Genomic DNA, 23,428 nt, shown 5'->3' on the forward strand with positions numbered 1-23,428 from the left:
CACTGCATTGTGGGTGACCTTTTCAGTCAAATGTATGATCATATTGATTTCATATTGCCCGTCAGTGTTGTCCCAGTGTTTTCTTGCCACATTACCTATCATTTACAATAATTACAGCAGCAAAAGCAAAATAGCACCCAGGTGGTGTTAAGTGGCCAATAATCCACATTATTAGGGCAATCAAAGGGTGAAGTAAAACTCGAGCTGCTGGAGAAGTAGCTTGTGAATAATACGCACGCTGGCACACAGGTCTTTCTGAGGATATTCATTATTTACCGAGAGCCATTTGGTCATAATGCTCATAATCATCTAACTGTGGAGGCTTCAGATGGATGCTTATTCAGTAAACACACACAGCATATACCGAGCAGCAGAGAGAGAGAGAGAGACAATCATCAGTCAGCACACGCGCACAAACACACTTACAATTTTACATAATCATAGAAAGAGAGCACGATTGATTCACCCCTCCCCCATACAGACTGTACGACTCTCTGACAGGGAGGAGTGCGCCGAGCGCACACACACACACACACACACACACACACCATCCTCCCGATAACACGCAAAGACAGAAATACCAGCGTATCTCCAAACTGAGCTCAGGTATAGACTTTACACACTGGAGTCAATCTGCTAGAAGCATCCTCCAGTACACCGGCTCTGAGCCGACGATAAAGGGAACAAACTGTTATTTTAGGTCTGGCCTGCTCTGAATGGGGGAAGGCGGCGCGATGACTGCAGCAGGCACGGCTGATATGAATTCCCAGTGTGCTCGGCAAAAGAAAAAGATGGAAAAGGTCAGAGCCTGCATTCATCTTTTCGGCACAGTTTTTGCTCGCAGCATCACCTCATCCTGCTTTTATTTCTCCGCGTCCTTGGCCTTCTTCCCATCTCTCCGGGGTAAATAAATGGAATTCTGCCACGCAGTGCGGCTCGGCGCTGATGACATTTTGTCTGCTGGTTTTTTCGCTCGCGACGAACCATTGTCACTCATTACACGCGCCCACCGACAATACTGTTTATCCGGAGCAATTAAAATGCTGTTTATTTAAAAGACTGTGCGTGATCCAAATAAATGTTGTTACGATCCAACATCATTTACATAGATCATAAAACTGCAAGCTGAGGCTAGCAGGGGATTACATTAGTTTACCCTTGTAAATACTGTTTTTTAATGGGTGAGAGAGGGAGGATGGTAATTTACCAAACAAGCCATTATTGAGTCTCGGTCTCATTTCCTCATGTGAGAGCTGCTCCCTGAGTCATCATCTTATCTCTGTTCGATCCTCTCCAGCACCTCACCCACTCAGGATTATGACAGCTCTGGATGGGCTGCTGAGAGGATCATTTCTCCCACTCACTCTTCTGCTTTATCAACAGTATCTATCGCCGCAGGAGGCTTCCCGAGGAACACTAAGACGCGAAAACAATCATTTCCTGCTCGACAAACACCTGGGTGTGTGTGTGTGCAATAAAGCGCGTTAAAGCTGTCATTAATAAAGCATTTATGTGTGTTTGGTGATTGTGTGTGTGTAAATCTCTAGCGGCAGAGCTGAAGAGCTCAAGTTTGGCTTCGGGGTGCTGATTTAAGTTTCGTGTCATTTGTGGATTTTGGATAAAGTAAAACGTCCTAATTAAAACATAGTTGAGTTGTTAATTTCTCCAGTTTTTCACACAGCGGAGGTAAATTGTCTTGTCTTTCTTTTGCTTCTGCAATATTGCACAAGTGAGAGCCCTGACCCAGTGTAGAAAACATGGTACTGCTATTACAAAGTGGCTCAAATTGGATTTTCTTTACACCAGCCCAATTTTTAGAGAAAAAAGATCGAATATAAGACGTATTATAGGGAGTTCAAACTTGGAACCCGTGAGTTTTGCCATTGTTTGCGATGTAAGTTTGCTGAATAGAGCAGCATCACAGTGTTTAACGCTTTATAGCAACACATCGCAGACGGTGCCAAATATCACCGTAATATGGAGAATATGTTTTTTGGGTTTCCCTCTGATATCCTCTGGCTGCTCTGCCTCAACTCTCTGTGATTTACAGAGTTTCCCTGAAAGCAACCTGAAACTGCTGCGTTAGCTCTGCTAGCTGGGTGAATGTGTTTCACCTCTGTAACAGCAGCTTTGAGAGTAAGGATGTTTTCAAGTTCAGGGTCAGAATGTGCGCCACAACCGGTGCCGGAAGTGTTGGCTATGGAAACTGGCCAAAGAGAACGTCTTAGGAAGCTAAGACAAAAAAAACAAAAAAAACAGAGACAGTGATCGAGCAAAGTCTGCTGAATGAGTGAGAGCCGAGTATTAGCTGTCTCGCTAAGTCACATATCGTGTGTGTTGTACTTGCTTGACGTACACCTGTGTTAGCAAAGTTGTTGACTCACTAGTTTTTGACAGAGATTTAGCTGTTAGCATGTTCCAGCCATACGTTATTGACTGTGGGTCAGTTAGCTTGAAGTGCTGAGCATGCGTGTTTACTACTTTTTCTTTTTCTGATGTTATAATAGCATCACAACAAAAAAAACAAAACACTGTGATATAAAATTTAGGTCATATCGCCCACCACTCGTAGACAGACAGAGAGATAGATGTTTGCTGAAGAGAGAATAGCGTTTGTGCGTGTGTGTTAGTTCTCTGGAGTCAGTGTGGCAGATGGTTATGTGTTGAGGGTGTGTTGGCCAGAGCAGCTGCTCTCATTGCGCCTCTCTCCATTCTTCTCACCCTCACGCCCACACACACATAAACACACACACACACACACACACACACAAAGGAGCTCCTGAAAAAGTACACCGGGATCACCTGATGGAACCAGACACTGATCCCCTCCATTATTCACGAGCTTGACCGAAGAGCGGCTACATGACCACCCTAATAAGCTCTCAATTCTGAACGCGGCGCTCTGCCGGCGTCGACCACTCTCCCTCTCTCTGAGCCCTCCTGTGATTCTGCACCCGACCCCGACAGCCCGGCTACACTATGTCATGCTGAGAAAACACCGTGTGGCCCGTGACATCATCCTCAAATTATGAGGGAAACAGCTCGCCGATGAGCCGAGTGAGTGCAGGAATAAGGAATGAAGCATTTTCACTGTTCTCCCTCCCCCCCACCCCTCTTTGTCTCAGGCTTCCCTCTCTCTCTTCCCTCCCCTTCACCTCTTCTCTGAGGAAGAACTTCAAAGCAGCTCTGAAGTCGGTGGGATAGAGGAAGGGGATCCCTAGGGGACAGTACCACACACACACACACACACAAACACACACACACACACACACAAACACCCGTATGCGCGCACACGCACACGCACACACACACACAGCCCAAAGATGGCTAACAAGCAGTCAAACACTGCCCTTTGAGCAGTAACTGGGTGACAGCTTCAAACGGGCCTTGACTCGAAAGAGCACGGCCGCTTCTCATGACTGTATTGACTTCAATAATGCAGTTTCATGTGCCTGTTTTATCACACATCTCTTGCCAAAACACACACACACACACAAACACATTGCAAAATGCACGCGCCTGTGCACTCAAGCTCCACAGAAAAGACATCCGTCTGGTAGAAAAGCTTGCACAGATTTGAAAAAGGATAAGAAGGCCAATATTTAATTTAGTAATAATAGATCTGAAGAAACTAATGAATAAAACATTGTCTTATTTAACAATTATCAGCTGCAGAGGACAAAGTTCATTACAAAACAGCCCCCAACCCCATAAAAAAAAGAGGAAGAAAAGTTGGGCTGAATTATTCAGTTTTCGGTCCTTGATCTAAATTTTATCTAATGTTTTTCTGCTTCTTGATGAGGATGAATCTGGGGCTAAGCTCCCTTTGATCGGGAGATCAAGCAGGCGTTCTCTTGATCTTCCAAGTTGCTTAAATGCTTTCCACAGTGGGAGGCTGACCTCAAACCTAAAGTTACATTACTGACATATAGAATCCGAATGCAAACCACTGACAGACTGTCAAGTGTGATTTCAAGAGGCCTTGAGAGGAGGACAGACCCTAAACAGACGAGCTGAGGCTGCCTTGGCATCTTTCTCCCAATAAAAGAGTTTCACAGTCTGATTTGGGTATCAAGATGAGTCATACTCTCTAGCAGGTTTTTTTGTTAACAGTGTGATGCACCTCCCAAGGGTGGTGCAGTTTGAAGACTGGTGCTGAGGAAGAGGTTAGACACTCTGTGAGGTGAAAAAAGGACGAGGGGCATGTTGGTGCTCTATAAATATCAAGTTGATGCTGTTGGTCCGTTGATTTGGCACCCTTGCCATCATGGTCAGCAGATGCAACAGCAGCAGCTGTGACGCAAAGTTAAAAACTAAGTAACTAGTGCCTGTTCTCTACAACTTGTGTTTTAAAAAAAATGGCACTTGTTCCCGGAGTAATAACTCTGTCAAATCCTAACACAGAGATTCACAGATTTCTAGATTCAGTGAGACTACAGTTTTGAGTATATCATTTTGTTTTGATGTCCATCAAGTAGAAGGTTATGTAAGGGAAATTCTCCTTTGTTTAGGTTTGAGAGTTGCTCACTGTCTGGATGAATTACAGACTCGGTGAGATGAATTAGATCTCTTTAATACACGTGGCACGGAGGGAAGCCCCACAGTATTCTCTGCAGTCTTTCAGATAGATAGTGTCAGGTTAGAACAGGACAGTGGTTACATAGCTAATGAGAAGGCTGGGTCAATCAGTTACACATTCCAGTATTGATCATGCCTTTCTCAGAACAATGGCCCTTTAAGGTTACCTGAGAGGGTGACTGTCAGCTAACTCTCATCTGACTTCCTCAGAATCAGACAGATATCCCCAAATCTATTCACTGATTTCTTAATTGCCTAATTTGAAATGTTCAACTGCCACATTTCCCCCGGTTATACCACACAAACTGCAACAACTGCACATTCTCCATCGCTCCTTTTTCCCCAAGGCATCCCTCAGGGTTCAGTGCTAGGTCCTACTCTATCCATCCTCTACGTGCCCTTGGTACCATCATCATGATCTCTGCTTCCACTGTTACGCCGCTGACGTCAAATTGTGCAGTTTTTGCCAAATTCATCATCCCTGCAACTCAGTCCACTCTGACCAGCTGCCTCAACGAAATGAAATCATGGATGCAGGTCAATTTCCTCCAACTACACTGTAATAAATCAGACATGATTATCATCTGCCCCACATACCTCACCAAAACCATGGACAACTTCGACAAGTCCACTCTGAAACCTCGTTTCCATTTTCAACAGCAACCTCTCCTTCGAAAAACACGTCAATCACATCAGAACTGCCTTCATTGACCTAAAAAACGTTGCTCGTCTCCACCCATCACTCTCTGCTGCTGAAACACTGATCCAGGCCTTCATTTCATCCAGAATGGACTACCGCAACAGCGTTCTTTATGGCACATCATCCATAAATCCAGCTAGAAATCATAGGATGAAGACACTAACTCGAGTGAAACTCCAGTACTCCATGAGTACACTGCAAACAGCATCTACTAAAAGCTAATTGGGCATACTAAAACGTGATGCAGGTTAAAAAAAAAACAGGGCTCATATTGTAGCCCACGGCTAAGTCAATGACTTCATAGCAAAACTGTACTATGAGTAGTGGTTCACAAAGCATTGAAAATGCCCCCCAAAAAGCCACACATTTGCTCCACTGCCAGATTGAGGAAATGGGATAAAACATCAAAAGCTAACTCTGAGAAGATTCCACCAGAAAGAGAGTGTACCTGTCTGTGTTTGTGTGTACTCAAAAGGCGGAGGATTAAAAATGGATGCGCTCTAACATGGGAAGAGTGGTGTGCTATTTTGTCAGCCTGAGCGCAGTGACACAGGCCCTGCTGCAGAACCGGCAGGGTTGGGGGTTGGGGGGGGGGGTTTCTTACGGGGATAATTTATCTCAGGTAACCTTAATGGAAGGTGGGAAGGCGCTGCATTCTGCCTGTGAGTGGGCTGCGGCAGGCCCTGATGCCCACAACAACAGCATATAGCTCATAACAGCCTCTCAAGGACCGCAGCCAGGGTAGAGTGTGCTGAGTATCAGTCTATATCAGACCAGGGTGTTACAGCAGCAGCTCATATTTCTTCAAGCCGTGGATGGTTGGAGGCTGCAGCATCAGGATATCTCCAGTTATGTCTGTCGGGTGAAAATGTTAAAATGATTGTTTCAGCCTGTTTACATGTAATGTTCTGATGTCCCCAGAGATGTTATCATCGAGGAGAATCAGGTCTGTGAAACATGTGCATACGGTATGCAATACTCTGTGTACATTGAAATAGGTTTTGCTTGCTGTAATTATTCCTCCTGGTCATATTCATGTTGGTCGCCATTAAGAGATCCCTTTCTAATGCACTTTCAATGGACGGGAAGTGATGTCGGAAAAAAACAACCAGGTAAACAAAACAAAACCTAAACTAACTGTTTTTAAGTTATTCCGCCCTTCATTAGACTTATCTTTGAATGTGCACCAAGTCAGTCATACAAATGTATGACACAACCTGTCATATCACCTACTTTCTTAAAGATTCTTTTTTTAAAGTGACCTTCTCCAGAAGCCTTTTCAGCCTGCTCTACTACTGCCTACTCAATAAGAGGAACTTTTCAGTGCTTACATGGACTTACAAAGTGATGTCAGCATTGTCACGAGCCAGTAGCTCACGAATGTGCCAGCGCAAAACTGATGTGACACATTAGATAAACATCGGCCACTGTCATCAGGGAGTGTCATCTTATTTGCCGATAGGATGACAGCAGTCTACAAGGAGATTACCTGCCGATGCCAAAGTTCAGGCAATACATCTGTGCATTCCTACATAATACAATAAAAAAAATTGTGTAATTTAACTTTCAGCTTCTTTTTAGTACAAATTGTCTCAAATATCTCTGTCATATTTGTTGAGGGGGTTTAAGTTCCCACTGTTGGCGAAAGGTCTTCTTCAATCTTGCTAAAAAAAGAACATTCTTAAAAGGATGCTTCACCCGCAATCTACCAAAAAGACAAAAGAAAAACATAAATCTCTAGCTAGAAGTCCTCCATGAGTGGATTTGTATTTGAGACAGGAACGCAGACTGACAAGCTTTTTAAATAAAACATGAAGGAGACACCACCTGCAGAGCAACCACACAGCCCGGCTACGCTACAGTCCTTGCCATGCCGACTGAAGTACAGTTTCAAGGAGAATCAGGAAGTAATGTTTCAGGCTTTGAGTCTATTTGGCTTTCTATGAATAAGCAGATACACCCTTTATTTGCTCTCAGAAGGCAGCAATGTGTGTGTGTGTGTGTGTGTGTGTGTGTGTGTGTGTGTGTGTGTGTGTTTTAAATCACACCATCAGACCACATCATGAGACGATGTCTGCCTGTTGTGCTCTGACGCTTGGTAAATTGCCGGAAACACTTCGACCAGATAAAAGCTACCTTCCCAGCCTTCCTCTGCCACTGTCCCGCTCACTCCCCCCCCCCCCCCCCCCGAGGCTCCACCGACAGCAGCTTCGGCCTTCAGGAGAGCTGAAGAAGAGGGGAAGTAGGACAGGAGGAGGAGCGGTGTGTGTCTGCCAGCGGGGATGAGAGGACAGGAAAGCACGCATTGACAGAGGCTGCATGTGGCGAGGAGGGACAGCGAAAAGAAACACTGAGATGCTGCAGAGTGGTGGAGGTGGTGGTGGTGGTGGTGGGCGGGTATCGATGCTCATCTAGGAACAATGTGAGTGTGGAGCAGGCAGGAGACAGATGCTTTGTGGAGGAAGGAGGCTGAGAGACAGACGGCGGAGGGAGATAGAGCCGGAGTGAGTGACATTCCCCTCACACCTCTATGAGCAGCCACATCCTAATACAAGCTAATCCCTCTATCAGCCTCTTACCTCACCTGGGCCTATCTCGCCTCCGACAAAATGGAAGACTGCTTCCGGAGATACACTCGGTATTTCAGCGCTGCGGCGCTCACGTCCCCATGAGTCTTTGGTCGGCGCCGCCGCTGTCCTGTCACTCACACAGCTCCTGCTGACCGAGCTGCGGCGTCGCACACCGAGTGCTGATTGCTCGCTCATTCGCTCCGTCGACATGGTGGGCATTTGAGAATTTGGTCACACAGCTGTATATCGTGGCGTAATTTGCAGCAGCAGGATGGATTGTGAGTGTGTGTCCTCAGTTAGGGGCTGCGACTGAAGATTCATTTCGTTATCAACTAAAATGCCACTCGGTAAAGCTGCATACCTCCACCCAGGCCCTAACAGTCCGCTTTAATTCAATCAAGCCTGATCCAATATCAAACTTGATAGCCCTGTATCACTGTCCCATAACTTCTTCTGAGACCAGCCAGCCACTAGGACAACAGCACAACACAGAAGGAATCATGATCGCCATTGTGGTGTTGGAGAAGAATAACAGATTTCATTATGGATCCACATCCAATAGTATTCACATAAAGATAGCAGCCGCCTGAAAACACAAAAACCACTGCAATACAAAGGCGAGTGATGCGGATGTGAAGAATCTAGTGTTCTTCAAGGATGAGGACATTGCACAGAAACATCGAGTCCTAAGTAAAAATAAAACATATATAAAAAAAAAAAAAACAGCGACTTCCTTAAAATACTGTCCGACTCACTTGCAAAGGAGGTCCACTGTATATGTGGGTGGGCAGTCTGTCTGCGAATCTGTGGCACTCTGATATGGCTCAAAATGTTTTATTAAGCTAATGGATACACCTACGTGTTTTGACTCAGAGTCTTTCACTGGGGCATTTCGTTCATTTTTTTTTTGTCTGCATACAAAAAATATAAATTTCATGATGATGTCAAACGGAAAAAAGCCGCATATCTTGCATTTGAGAAGCAGGAAACGTCTACATTTTTATTGGAAAAATGACTCACACACAGATTAATCCTCTGTAAATCGACTCATGGATCGACAAATTGACTATGACTAATTGTTTCAGCTTTAGTATCAATATTTTGTGTCACGATACAACAGTCCATGTATTAGGAAGCACCTCCGAGCGACTCACAAGCACTGAGATCCTCTCTATGTGGCTTTACTGTATATTATGAACTCTTAAGATGTTTCTTTCTATCTGTATTATTCAGATAGAATGTCATACTTAGCTCAGACATTCATGATATCACATACCAGGATGACGATGGAATCTTGCAAAAACTGCAGAAAGACTTAAGATCAGCTTGAGATCGTGATCATTAAATCTGTCAAATTTAATCTACAAACTAACGGTTTTACCTTTTTCTTTTTTAAATAAACGTCCTTAATCTCTAAACTATACACTCAATCCGCTTCTGCAGAGGTCAAAGTTTCAAATGGACCAGAAGCCGTGACGAAACAACAACGCTCCCCGGGTCGGTGCACAGCTTTGGTGCATCTGATATGTTTACGAACAATTTACAGCTTGGCTGCTCATGAGACCTGACTCTTTTCAGCCCGGCAGCGCTGGATGAGAGGATTCACACGTTGTTAGTGAAATGACACTGAGTGAAGGCTGTCAGCTGCCTCCATTACAGCATCAGCACAGGCAATGTTAAACCCAGCTCTTTGCAATTCATTCAAAAACAGCCACTGTAAGTGTTTGGTGTGGTCTGATGTTAAAGAATTTACAAAACAGGGTGAACTAACAGTGCAAAAAATACAGTGTGTGGACAAATAAGTCATCAGTCTGTGCTGCAGGGGAAGAAAACTACCAAGATCATGATATTTAGAACCACTTTGTTGAACAAAAGTCAGTTCACATTTCTGTATCTTTTTATCTTTTACAAAATAATGTGACTAACACGCATACACACACACACACACACACACATATATATTCTAGCTGTGTGTGTCATCCCCTCAAATGCTGGGGCAACACCGCGAATTAACACGGCGTGTAAACTGGAGTAGAGGCGGTGTAACCACACACACACACACACACACACACACACACACACAAGAACGGCAACAATATGAAAACAGTGCCGGGGAGGTTAAGCGTCCCGGGGCCAGCAGGACGGAGGACGGGTGGGTGGTGGTGGAGGTGGAGGGGGTGAGGAGGGGGATGAAGAAGAAGCAGCAGCTGGCCACAGTGGAGCGACGGAAATCGACGAGTTATAAAACCACCACCATCTGCAGAGCGAGCACAGGCTGCCCAGCAAGCACATACACACACACACACACACACACACACGGCACACGTCCAGCCCTTTATCACCGAAGAGCCTGTCTTTATCTCTCACGGGCTGACCACAGGAGTGTATGAGGAGCTAACGTAAACACCGCCTGAATACGGGCGTGCGGTATTTCTGAACCAGGAAGGGAAGGGAGCGTGTTGCTCCCCCCAGTGATGCTCGTTGTTTTCAACTTGATCCGATTTAAGCCTCCGCACATACTCTTACCTTCTCTGCGGGTCCCGTCGCCTCGCGGTCGTCGGCGTTTTCAGGCGGACAACGGCGAGTAGTTCTTCTGCTGCTCGGGACTTGGGTCGGCGCTGGTCGCTGGTCGCTGGTGCTGATGCTGAGCCGCCGTCTTCAGTCCCCTCCTCTTCAGCGCTAGCTAGCCCCGCTGCCTCTGCTCGCCTTGTGGTGCTGAAGTGGACAGCGCACCGACGAGAGCTGGGAAACAAAAAACCCCCACACTGCGCTTCTGCGGCCCCGCCCGCGGCGCAGCGCCCTCTGTCGGGCCGGAGGAGCGGCGGACCGTAGCCCCCCCGGAGAGACACGGGAGTCGAAGAGAACTGGGAGGGCGCCACCTAGCGGGGGGACGTTTCAGTGTGTCTGTGGGTGAAACTGACCTGATATGAGTATGGGCAATAGTGGAGCAGTCCAGTGTCTTATTATCATTATTTGGAGGGTATTTCCCTAAAATAGGTATTTGAACATGCTACAGCAATGAAAGCACAGACATGTATGCTCTAATTCATGATGGCCGCCTCCATGTTGCTGCTCCAGTTTCCGAGTCTAGTTTTATTCCTACCTGAAGTATACCTATAAAGAGAAAATACTTTTAGTTATTAGTATATGTCTAATAACGATATTATTTGGCAATTATCTAACCTGTTCATGAAGTCTGACTTTATGTTATATAATTACTGATAACATATGTTATACATTGAATTAATGTAATCAAACTAACAATGAAGTTTATTGAGGGGCACCATTTAGCTCAGTTGGTAGAGTGGACATCCCATATGCTGAGGCTCTGCAGCGAACCTGGGTTCGACTCCCGGCCTGGGTCCCTTTGCTGCTCGTCACTCCCCCTCTCTCTTTCCCTGTTTCCTGTCACCCTCTTCAGCTGTACTGTCAATAAAGCCATAAAAAGGCCCAGAAAATACTTTTAAAAAAAAAAAAAAAAAATAGTTTGATTAACTGAAAAAAAAATACAATTTATTGATTGACTGTAAAATATCCTGCCTGCGCTACATATTCTTGTCTTCGATACCCATATTTGAGGAATCAATGCAAAAAGTATGCGTGCATCAGCCGTTATATTGATATGGGAATTGTTTACTCCCAAAAAAACGGTATTGGCATCAACACCAGAAACTGCATGCGAGTCAGGCTCTAACCTGAACACATTTCAGTCATTTAAGTCATCATATCTCAAGTAAAATAACCAGTCTTTGACTTACAAGTCCAAGTAGAGTCTCAAGTTACGCATTTTCTGTTAAATCAAGTTACAAGTCATCAAGGCAGTGACTTGAGTCCACATCTCTGCTCCTGGGACACTTGAACAGAACAGAGCCATCATTAAGATTATTGGTAACACCTGTGCCTTCCCTACAACGACTGCTCAAACTGTCAGCGGCGAAAACACCTGTAGTTCATTCAGTAGAAATGCTCTTCTATAAACTGCACGCTGTTTTATTATTCTATCTGCATGGGCTTTTGACGTAGTCCCACCTCTGTGTTCAGTGAGCCTTTGTCCTATTTCAAATAAAAATACTTTTGTTAGGATTCGGCATAAAACTGCAAAAGTGAAAGGCTGAAATCTCACATCAAAGCAGCCCTCCGTTCACACTCAGATATAATGAGCAGGTAAAAGTATAACTGGGACCCTCTGGACCCCTTTCAAGAAGCCCTGGTGGTCTGCAGTATCTACTTCGACAACCCCTGCCAACTCAAGCTTTTCTTACTTCCACCAGTGTGAGATACCCATTACAGCACAAAATAAATGTGACTAAATAACAGTAACTGAAGTGATATATTATACATAGATGAGAAAACCTGAGATGTGAAATGCACTGAGAATAAACACAGTCATGTCCCCAAATTATTTAAACAGTAAATTAAGCTTTTTATTGACAGTCACAGTGACTTGTAACGCCCTCCAAGAAAATTATTTTAAGGCAGAGAAATACTTACAAATGTATGTTACAAGTGTGGTAAACCTTCAACCAAATTTACACACAGATCGCATATAGCTCCTCTGATTCTTGGGTGTAGTGGAACACATTTTTTTTTGCAGCTGGTGGGTTTTATTGGAATGTGATTATGCATTATGAAAAAGTCTCTGAGCTGAGGGTTGGTTCTTTATTAATCAGTCCACATGCTCTCCTCTGACTTGTTGTCTCCTGTTCAAGTGTCCACTGAGTCTGCTCTTCAGGGTCACATGGGGTGTGTGTTGTCCCGAGTGGCGGGCTGTAAGGATTGGTCCAGGACAGCAGTAGGGTTGCCCTGGGTGACGGCGAGGGTGGCCTGCTCCGGCAGTACGCTGGGGTCCGTCAGGATGGCTGTGGTGGTACTCAGGAGACGGAGTGAACTCAGAACCACTGAGGGAAATGACAGACACAGATACATATAATGTCGAAAGGACGAGGAATGATAGCGTTGCTGTTGTAGGAATCTAGGTTTGGATGTGAGCTGAGGAACCGGCTGTACTGGACTCACTGGGTCTGAGCGCAGGCAGGGAGCAGTGTTGGTCCAGCCAGGACAGAGTGGATCGACACAGGTCCTCCATACTGGCAGTGGACACCATCCCATTATAGGACTCAAACAGCGGCTCGATGATGATACTGAACTGACACTGAGTTGAGGATAGAAGTGTGGCTCATTCAAGCACCAGAGACCATGAATATTCTTCAGATGCCTTCTTTTCCTTCTGCAGTTTTTCAATCCTGTTCCTGCTGGCCCTCTGCCCTGCATGTTCTAGATAAGTACCTGCTCCGACACACCCGATTCAGATGATCAGCTCGTCATGAAGCTCTGCTGAAGCCTGATAACGACCCGTTCATTTGACTCAGGTGCGTTGGAGCGGGAAACATCTTAAACACGCAGGGCAGGAGGCCCACAGGACCAAGACAGAAAAATACAGTCACCGTTACTGAATTGATATCGAACGGAACTTTTAACTGGTTATGTCACAATCACATTTGAATAATGATGCCTCTATATGACCCACATAAACAAACAAGACCATCGACGTCAATATTGGCTGTTTCTCTCTACATATTATTGATGTATCATCTATGTATATCTATGTATTGTTTTATATGAAAGACCCTCAAAGCTGCTTTAAGCATTGCATATTGGACTTTCTCACAAGCAGACCCCAGACAGTTGAGAGTGGCAGTCACACCTCCTTTACTTTAAAGCTCATTAATGGAGCCCCCCAGGGCTGGGAGCTCAGCACCCTCCCGCTCTCAGTGTACACCCGACTGCACTCCCGGGCATCAATATAATGGTGAAATGTGCGGATCACAACACCATCATCGACTGCATTATAAAGAATATGAGAGTTCATATTAGGAGGAAATCAACAATCTTGCAGAGGAATAGCAAGGAATAGGAAGAGCAATAGAAAGCACCCTTACTCACATCCTTACAAGTTTCATTTTTTAAAAATGTTCTTTACTTTCCTACAACAACTGGACAGCGTAGCTTTTAGCAAACGTTTCTAAAATAAGAGAAAAGCGGGTATGTAGTTGGGATTTATTTTCAGATGCGGATTGACTCGCATTAGGTCTGCTAATTAGTTATTTGCAGCAGCTGTGTGTGACTGACAAAAAATAAAAATAACTGCAACTTAATATTTGTCATCTAGTGCCACAGTGTGGCTCACTAAATGTGTTTTTGATAGACAATAATGAAGCCTTATGGCACACAGGAATAAGAACTATTAGTGGGATCAATTCACTGCTGGTTTTGGACTTTTCATGGGATTTGTTCACAATAAGAAAAAAAACATATCATCAGTTCCTTGATAGTTATTCCAGTCATAACACTGCAAGTGATTGCTTCACTGTTTTGCAAGCACCCATGAACTAATGGTCCACAAAAACTAAATGAGTCAGCTCTCAGTGTTGAACACCTCTCTCTATGGAGAGGCTAGAAAATTAGCAGTCAAACATCCGATCCAACGCAGCTATCTTGACTATGTAATGAGAAAATAGAGAGCTGTATGTTTCTAATTTACAATATCAGCAGTCAGATAAACGCACAATCCCCTGAGGAACCAGAGAAAATTCCTTAATATTCATGGAAAGAAAACACCCTTTGGTTGTTTTTGCGCAACGCACTCTGAGGATAAAATCCTAATCTGATTTTCTTATCTTGCCTGTGAGATACAGGCAGCAGTAAAAGATATGGTGATCATTAAGGAAAGAGAGTTTTTATGCACCTGGCAGTTGCAACACAAAGACATGTATCCTATCTGCCTGATGACACCAACACACCCCAGATGAATAATAATGCATTAAATTATGTTATTATACATTCGATATGTACTATATCAAAGTAAAAGATTTCATGGGATATTTTTTTTCCCTGCTACACTTATAAAACACTGTAACTGTGTGTCCTTCCAGATTGGCATGATGTTCGGTTAAATTAGTTCATTTGGATTCAAGAAACCAGTTTGGGGACCAAAATAAAATTTGATATTCCTCCAAAGTCTGAAGATGCTCCAGCCAACTGCTGCAAAGTGGTGGAACAGAGGAGCCTCACGCAGGAATAGATGGGTATGCTGGATTCTAATGTTCTATGCAGGGTAAATAAGGTTTTTAAGTTGTGTTTGTGGCATTGTGATGTCTTCATTAACCAGATTTACATTCATTAGGATACGATCCAGAACTTCCAGTTCTGCAGCGTCTGCGCCTGGACGTACTCTCTGAACTTCTGCCTCATGTGGTCGAAGCGCTGGCGTGTGATGGGCACACCGGTGGCTGGTAGCTGCTGCTGGCACACACTGCAGGAAGAGCCACAGGAAGAGTCAACAAAGCAGGGGAAAACTTATCTGTGACATTAAAGTGGCAACAAACAGCTTCCCTCCTGTTTCCTCAAAGTGACAAATGACAGCAACACAGGACAGAACATTAGGTTATCCAATCATGTAGTAATTCAACAGAGGTGGATCGTCAGTTAAGCTCCCATTTTTCCTGGTGACAGCATGCTCGTTGACAAAATTGTATCATTGAAGAGGGGTTTATAGGTAACCTGTGTAAACACAGATGGTTTCATTATTCTGTATCCATTACATTGTGCAACCAGCATTCACAATTTAAAGGCTTTGAACTGCAAGGTGTCTTTCATTTTTGGGGTCTTGTCTCTTTTAATCCTATTCTGCTTCCACTGGAAATGATGAGGGACAAAATCCACAATCCAAAATATGTGAATTTATCCTTTAAATTAAAGGTCGAATAATGTAAAGAGTTTGATTTAATAATAAAGCAGGTCGAATTACCATATAAATACCGTGAATGTATTAAAACGCTCGATCCACAGAGAAATGCGCACAGCCACAAACTGCATCTGCAAGGTTGTGATGTCACAAGTACACACCCACAACTACACTCCCTCAGCCACACCCCCAGCACAGCCCTAGGTGCAATCACCACCGATTTTAAATAGAACTAGACAGTGAACACATAATGGTGCCAGTGAGAATTGCTCGCCTGGTGCATATGGCAAAAAGGTTTTCTAGCTTCCAGGTTTAGTTACCTAGAAGCTGAATATACGCAGAAGAGTTTCTCCCGCTAGAAGTCCCCACTCTGACCTAAGACCTTATCATGTGACCACATCACAGATTTTTAAAACACTTTTCTCAGACTGAGGAAAGTCATACAAATATAGACCTAATGAATACAAAAAATATAGTAACAGGTTCATAACTGACCTACTGACTGTTTGCATTAACAGTTTTACAAGCATCTCTCTTATAATGGGGAAAACGCTTCTTGGGCCACAGAGAATTTTTCACTGCTGAAATCCAGATCTTAATAATACATTGATAAAAAAAAAAAAAACAGCAAAGAGCTGATGTGGAAACACAGTGGGTAGTGCCTGCTTAGGCTCAGGCCTGTGAGAATGGACCAATCAGAGCAGGCTGGACTTTTCGGGACAGGAGCCTTATAATAGACACGCACAAATAACTGAGCGTTCAGACAGGATGAATAGATGTGCTGCAGCAACAGAAGGTAAGGAAAACAATTTGTTTTTTGAATATCAAACCGTTAAAACATTTATTAATAGACACCAAAAATAAAAGCATGAACCTACAAACAAGTATAATATGGGACCTTTGAAATGGGACCACATATCACATCATATTATATAATATCAAACCAAAACATCCAATCTACCTTACACCTTTACACACACCTACACACAGAGGTCAAGCCAAGCTAAAGGTCTCACTTGATGGCAGAGTTGAGGAGCTGGATCTCCTCTCTGAGCCTCTGAGCCTCGTCGTGCAGCTGAGCTCGCTCCTGCTGCATCTTGCTGATGTACTCAGCTGTCTTCTGCAGCGTGGTGGCTTTACTGATCTGTGCCAGCGGACAGAGGGATTACCAAATGTCACAAATACATTAAAATTTTTCACAAATATTCAATAATACAGTTTTTAAGAGATGTCTTGAGCTCCACCTCATCTATCTATAAATTCACGGAATCTCTGTCTGTCTGTCTGTGTGTGTGTGTGTGTGTGTGTATGTTGGTCAAATATCTCTGCGGATAAGGATCACACGAGACTTTCAACATGGCTGCTGCATGGTTCGGTGGTGTGCATCTAAGCATTTGTTTGGACTGCAATGATACCGTGAATAAATTATTTCATAAATGCTTTACAAATTCCGCCGAGCATAGTCCACCACAGCCACCAGTCACGTGCACACCAGAGCCAATCACTGCACACCATGGCCACGTGCGCACCAGAGCCAATCACTGCAGAGCTCAAGCCCACGACGTACCTGAAGAAACAAGCGGATTTATACCTTAAGCGGCGCGAGCTGGACTGGGATTTTGCCGGCGGTTCGGTCCGTTCTGTTCTGTGCATCTAAACTGACTGTTGTGGATTAATGAGATTAAATGAGTCCGGACCGAGTCTGTTCGGGTCTGAGGAGATCCGGATCCGTGCAGACAACAAAGTGGAATCGGAATCTGTGGATGTTCATGTGTAGCTACACGGCCCACCTCCCGAGGCGACGGACCGGCCGCATCGGCACGTCCAAAACCGGACCTAGGGTAAATAATGTCCGCCACGCTTTTTCGCGAACATTGCCGTCACGTTTGCTTTGTGTCTGGTGCAGGAAGAAACGGTAAAAACGGGCTTTTGTCACGAAAGTGTCCAAGCAGCAAGTTTGGTTGTTGAGGAACAGGAAGTTGTGGGAGGGACCTAGGCGGATGATTGACAGGCAACGACGGTCGGACAGCGATATTGAGAGTTGAGAGATTTGTTACATTTAGCGTGTTTGGAGTGTGTAGTTAGTGTGTTATGTAGTGTTTGGTGTAGTGTGTTTAGTGTGTAGTGGAGTCGGTTTTTCGTTTAATGAGTCAGAACAATGAGAAGATGCTGAATGTGGAGCAGGCAGTGCAGCTCTCAATGAGCACAGGCAGACCTGAGCATTGCCTGCATGTAAATGTAAATAGTTACATATAACTTTTTTTTTAAATTTTTTAAATGTATGCACAAATTTAGCAAACAACAATTTATATTTGCATTATAAGTGAAAAAATGGTTTGTTGTAAATCTGTTTATTTGTGGTTTTCACAGTAAAAAAAACAAACTTTTTCTACTCGGATTTTATGCGTTTTTTGTGATTTTAGGTCCATTGTGTGAATACAGTTTGTCAAAATAAAAAAAATAACTGTACAGTCACACATGTGAGGTTGTGCTAAAAATAATGACACCAAGTAAATAGTTTTTAAGGTGAAATATAATGGCAAAATCAAAAATAGTCAAAAACAGCCAATTATACCCTGAACATCGGATTTCACAACAAACCTAAATATCCCTGACGTCCCACCTTCAAACACATTCTCATTTGGCCATCCATGAAAAAGCTCCTTAACTTCCCACTTTTTTATAGGAATACACTTTTATTACGGGCACTGCACTAGTATCTTTAAACAGTTAAACTGTGCTTGACCTCTACTGCTCTTTGCTGACGCTCCCCGCCCCCACTTTTCAGCACATATATCTCTACTGCAGCTGCACATCTTTTCACAGTACCTTTATGCTCGGCTGAGAGCTGAGTGTTGTCACAAGATTATGTAAAGTGTCAAAACCCAGTTTGATGTTGAAACGCCTCTTCTGCTCTGCAGAGATGTGAGTTATTCTCCTGGTCTCTGTTTGCTGCAGATAACACAGCATGGAAACATGTACTGTACATCACAGGTCACACCCAGATTCACAAACAATCAGTTTCAGGTAATAGTCACTTTCCACTTCATTTAGCACTCCAGAGCGATTTGATTTTATCTATATTCATAAAAGCGGCATGCTGTCCTTTATGAAAACATAGATATACCGTACATAAAATGAGAAATGAAATAAGACAGCGTGTCCTACCTTACTTGATTCTATCTTTCCGAGAACTGAGAAGCCTGAGTGTGAGGACTCAAGGTTGGAGACCTTATCTATTGGGTTTGGTGGTGACGTTTGGCCTGGATGTCCTGGAAAATGGACTAAAAGAAAGAAAAATAGATATATATACATATATATATGTATAATCATCATATTTGCAGGGATATTAGATGTCCTTTATGTGTACATGTGCCATGCACCAATTGCATCCAGTGCAAACAAAGTGGATGTCAACAGTGTGGCGAAAATGATAAATTTACATTGTCTGTAAACAGCACACAACAGCTGTCGGCTCTATAGTACTTGGGTTTGAGTTATATTTCTCTTTTAACCGGCCTTTTTGCTCGATTCACCAGAATCAGAGAAACCAAAATCATCCATGTGTTTATGGAAGATGCCAACACTTAAGCATACTCACTATGCTGTGTGATAATTAAGAAGCCCCAAGTCTGATAAGAAAAAGTAAACATTTATCAGATGAGATCAAGTCAAAAATATTCTGTTTTTCTGTTACTTTACTATATTCCAGAGGTTAATATGTAAATGTTCACTCAACAACAATTATTTGATTACTAGTTAATTTTAAGATTAAGATGTAGCATTAGACTGGCATCCACTAGACCACATACTTCTGTCAAGGCCCATCAGCCCCCTTTTGTTATCACAAGTAGATACCAGCCAACTAAATACGCCTGATATATTTCAGATCCATGCATTATATGTCAAAAAACGCTATATGTTAAGATTAAACCAGTGGTGCGCTACTATTCACTGAATCAGTTCTTCTTTTTAAAGCATAATTGTTTAGAAATCGGCATTTCTTGTGATGGCACCCCCCCCCACAGTTTCTGAGTGCGCCGCCACTGTCGTAAATACAAATCACTGGTCTGTAACAACTTGCCAGGCGTAATGTAGGTGCTAACTACAAGCTTCGACAGCTTCGTCACATGATACATAAATATTTCACCACTGCACCCCACAAAAAAGTTCTTCTTCTCAGCATAAAGTTTTTAAAAGTGAGCACATCCAAGTGCATTAAACACTGTGTGATGGACAAAAATAAAGCCTGCACACTGGTATTTGAAAAAAAAAAAGCTAGAGAGCCCAACGCTTGAGTGTTTTGGGGCACTGAGGACTTACCTGTTAAGCTGCTCCTGTCTGTGCTGTAGAGCTGGACTGGAGACAGTTTCTCCGTCTTGGGAACGAGGAGGGTGTTGCCGGTATGCGTGGAGCCGTGGGTGAGTAGGGCGGACACCGCCGAGCCTCTGGAGGTGCTGGCGTGTGGTCCACTGTGACCCAGGGTGGCGCTCTGGCTGTGCAGAGGCGTCAACACCGGGATCCCCGCGGGCCATCCAGCTCCATGGTGCTGCTGTGATGAAGCTCCTCCAACATGCGTGCTGCTCCTTGACTGCTAAAAAAAAGACATAAACTTTACTTTCCAGAAATGTTTTTTCTCCCCCAAAGACAATGTTTAACAAGCAACAGCAACCCTGAGACAACTTCATATAAATATGAACCTCTAATGCACATACTATGAACTGGGTTGTTGAACTGATACTGCGTTTGAATTTTGACATGTTGAACAAAGTATTTACAAATTTAAAGAGTTTTATCAGATATAGGACCCAACAAATAACTGATGTCTGTTGTTGAGATTGTCTTCACTTGCTCATTGTTTGAGGTTTCACAGACTCCACTGTACAAGTACACTGCTACCTGTAAAAATAGTAACAATAATTGCAAATCCAGTCAATTATTTTCATTTTTTTCCCAAGACTCCATTGCGCTAGTTACCTCAACAATTACTTAAAAAAGTTAGAAGAAGCTCATAATAACAATATCACAGCTAGCATAGCTATGAACCTCTGTAGGTTCAAAACTACGATGGGTAAGGTTTTATTATTATCTATACTGGTGCTGCTTAGTAAAACCAACTGCCTTAATAAAAGAAGGTGCAGAACCAACAGCCTTTGGCTACCTGACAGATTCATCCTCTGAACAAATAGAGGGCAGTACATCACCAGAGTAACTGATGTCTGCTGCTGTCTGTAGCTGCTGTTACCCAGTTGGCTCGGTTAGCAGTGCGGCAAGAGGTCCTTTTAGCTGACTCTGGCTGGACTTGGAGCTTGGAGCACCGATGTGGTGTTTTTATTGTTTTCCATCTGATTAATGCCTCTTTAAGTACTTAATGGTATTATAAGACAGGACAGGTCGAGGCAAGCTGGTTAGCATGCTAGCTTCAGTTAACAGCAGTCTAACAAAAGCTTGGGTTCGGTCAAACCTTTCACTAGCAATCTTCTTTGCAAGTAAGTGAATTAGCCTATTTTTCTGTAAATGTTCAACTATTTCCATTCCTTTTGCATTATGTGTTGTTTGGTTGCTGTGCTAAGCTAGTCATCAACACAAATGAACACGGCTCTTGTGATATTAAAAGGACAGGCTCACCGAGGAGCTGGGAGATGATGACCTCTGACCTTTGGCTGCCACCAGAGTAGTATCAAATCCTAGTGATGGCTTCCCTGAAAGCAGAAAACCAAAAAGTTAGTTCATTTCTTCTGACAGGAAGTTGAGCCGACTAATTTTTTCAGATGAGTAAAAAGATGTTAAGATGAACAGAACTGACAGAACCGACTCACGTTCCCCTGCGCCGGATGAGAGCAGCTTAGCCAGGCAGCTAGTGGATGTGGGTGCAGTGGACGGGGGGCCAGACGGAGCCAGAGGGGGACCGGCTGTCCTCACTCCTCCTGTCTTCTGCTTGTGCTTTCCCCTGACCCCTGTAACAGCCACCTGCTCCGGGACAGAGAAGCAGTGGGCCGCGGTGACAGAGGGCAGCACCGCGTGGACAGGGTCGGACACAGCGGCCGGGTAACTGAGAGAGTGGCAGGGAGTCAGGGGGTACGTGTCCCCTGTGTGAGTGTAGCCGTGAGCCTGGTGCACAGAGCCCTGGGCCCCCATGGTGGAGGCGGTGTGGGTGATGACAGTGGGGGTCACGCTGGTCGTGGTGTAGTAACCGAATTTGTGGCATGGAAGTGGGTACAAAAAAGGAACGCTTGAAGAGGCCAGCTGCTCGATGTTGCTGGTGTATGCTATAGAAACAGGCGGATCAGAGTACGACTGGGGTCCATATGGCATGGCACCTGATAGGATGCCTGATGTTTGGTATTCACCGCATCCCTGGTGCGGCCTAGTCTGGTCTGGCCGGGTATTGGATGAAGAGGGCTGAGACAAATTGTCAGATGAGAGATTGGGCTGGAAAAAAGGAAGATTCAGTCTATTTACTGATATAACAATGGTGTTATTCAGAGCCTGGCCAATGTATTGGTTGGCCGATATCACTGGCCAATGTATTGGTTGGCCGATATTAGCCATCATAGATACTCTACTGGCAGATATTGCTGAGCTCATAATCCATCTCTTGTTTACAAACAAAAATACAAACATGGGTTACTGATTAAAAGCAAATTAGCCTGCTGATGTTTTAGCTATAAATATGGGTGCATTGATAAATTCAATGGCTGGACAATAAAAGTTAAAAAAAGAAAATTAAAAGATATTTTATTATGTTATCACAGTGAGAGGAATAAATTAGATCCTAATTAAACTGAGAAAATTAATTAATTGCTAATTAATTAAAACGTAAAATGCAAATTTGAAAATGTGCAGCAATCTAATTAAAAAAGGGGGAAACTGGTAAACTCAAACTGGATAATAGATAGTTGAAAAGTATGGTTCCCCCAGCAGAAGGAAACCATTTCTACCACTGGATTCATCCACATTAGTGTACATTTTGTATGATATCAAAACTGTTTTTCAGAGATTTTAATGCAGAAAAGGACGCTCTGAATGATTAATAATTATAAAAAATCCATGTGAAGTTATTGTTTAACTGTAATATATCCTGCCTCTGTTATACACCTTTGTCCACGTTTGAGGGATTATTGCAAAAAAAAAAAAAAAAAAAAAAAGTATATTAGCCAATATATCAATACTGGAACTTTTCCTTTCATAGTTAATATCGGTATTGCCACCAAAAATCATGATTGGTCGGGCTCCAACAATAATTTCTGCAGCAACACATCTTACAAGCAGGAGGAGCTGTTTTTACAGCAGCAGTACCTGAGCCAGCTGGGGGTCGATGAGTAGCTGAGGAGCTGTGACCACAGGGGAGGGGACTGGAGCAAACTCTGCGCTGGATGTGCACTCAAAATAACCACAGTCAGCAAAACCAGTCTGCTCAGTGGGCTGACCCCGGCAGTTCATAAAGATATCTGAAAAAAAACACACAAAATATCGGGTATCATGAAACTCTGAGTACTGATACAGCTGGAATGATAGAAACTGGTATGAGAGAATTATCCTTAAAAAACTCTCCAAACTTCAAATTACTTGAAGCATTAATTACAAAGTTAGGTTTTGACAACACGACATATGCTGTGACCTCAGTCTACTCCTTTCTTTTCGCTTCCAACCTGGTTAAAAATGATCAATAATCTCTTCAGGACAGAACCTAAAACAGTTGAGGACAATCCCGGGGCTGCAAATGACCATTATTTTCATTTTTTAAAATACTGCAATTGGCATAAATCGAATATGACATCGACCAATTATTTGATTAATTGTTGCAGCGCGAGGCAGCACAACAAGGAAACAAAG

The 23,428-nt window shown here is 43.6% G+C and overlaps 2 protein-coding genes across 6 annotated transcripts in view; both read right to left on the reverse strand.

The window, feature by feature from the left end:
* srrm3 (serine/arginine repetitive matrix 3) overlaps positions 1–10,634 on the reverse strand; it is an 83,848-nt gene extending 73,214 nt beyond the window's left edge. The window contains exon 1 of one of the 3 annotated variants that reach the window (XM_030439111.1): positions 10,375–10,634. The gene's annotated coding sequence lies outside the window, so the exon portion shown is untranslated. The remainder of the gene's footprint in view (positions 1–10,374) is intronic. The other 2 variants (XM_030439110.1, XM_030439112.1) reach the window with 2 other exon arrangements.
* A 1,613-nt stretch (positions 10,635–12,247) lies between these two features.
* The window catches only part of mlxipl (MLX interacting protein like), a 28,139-nt gene continuing 16,958 nt past the window's right edge, over positions 12,248–23,428 (reverse strand). For 2 of the 3 annotated variants that reach the window (XM_030439109.1, XM_030439107.1), the window contains 10 exons: positions 22,892–23,043; positions 21,412–22,024; positions 21,221–21,294; positions 19,916–20,186; positions 18,761–18,876; positions 18,422–18,544; positions 16,609–16,736; positions 15,037–15,160; positions 12,865–12,994; positions 12,248–12,746 (listed from right to left, as the gene is read on the reverse strand). In XM_030439109.1, coding sequence (XP_030294969.1) covers positions 12,583–12,746; positions 12,865–12,994; positions 15,037–15,160; positions 16,609–16,736; positions 18,422–18,544; positions 18,761–18,876; positions 19,916–20,186; positions 21,221–21,294; positions 21,412–22,024; positions 22,892–23,043 — 1,895 coding nt within the window. In that variant the 3' untranslated portion in view covers positions 12,248–12,582. The remainder of the gene's footprint in view (positions 12,747–12,864; positions 12,995–15,036; positions 15,161–16,608; positions 16,737–18,421; positions 18,545–18,760; positions 18,877–19,915; positions 20,187–21,220; positions 21,295–21,411; positions 22,025–22,891; positions 23,044–23,428) is intronic. The other variant, XM_030439108.1, reaches the window with a different exon arrangement.

The sequence above is a fragment of the Sparus aurata genome, chromosome 13, assembly GCF_900880675.1.
Source record: "Sparus aurata chromosome 13, fSpaAur1.1, whole genome shotgun sequence".
Lineage (NCBI taxonomy): Eukaryota > Metazoa > Chordata > Actinopteri > Spariformes > Sparidae > Sparus > Sparus aurata.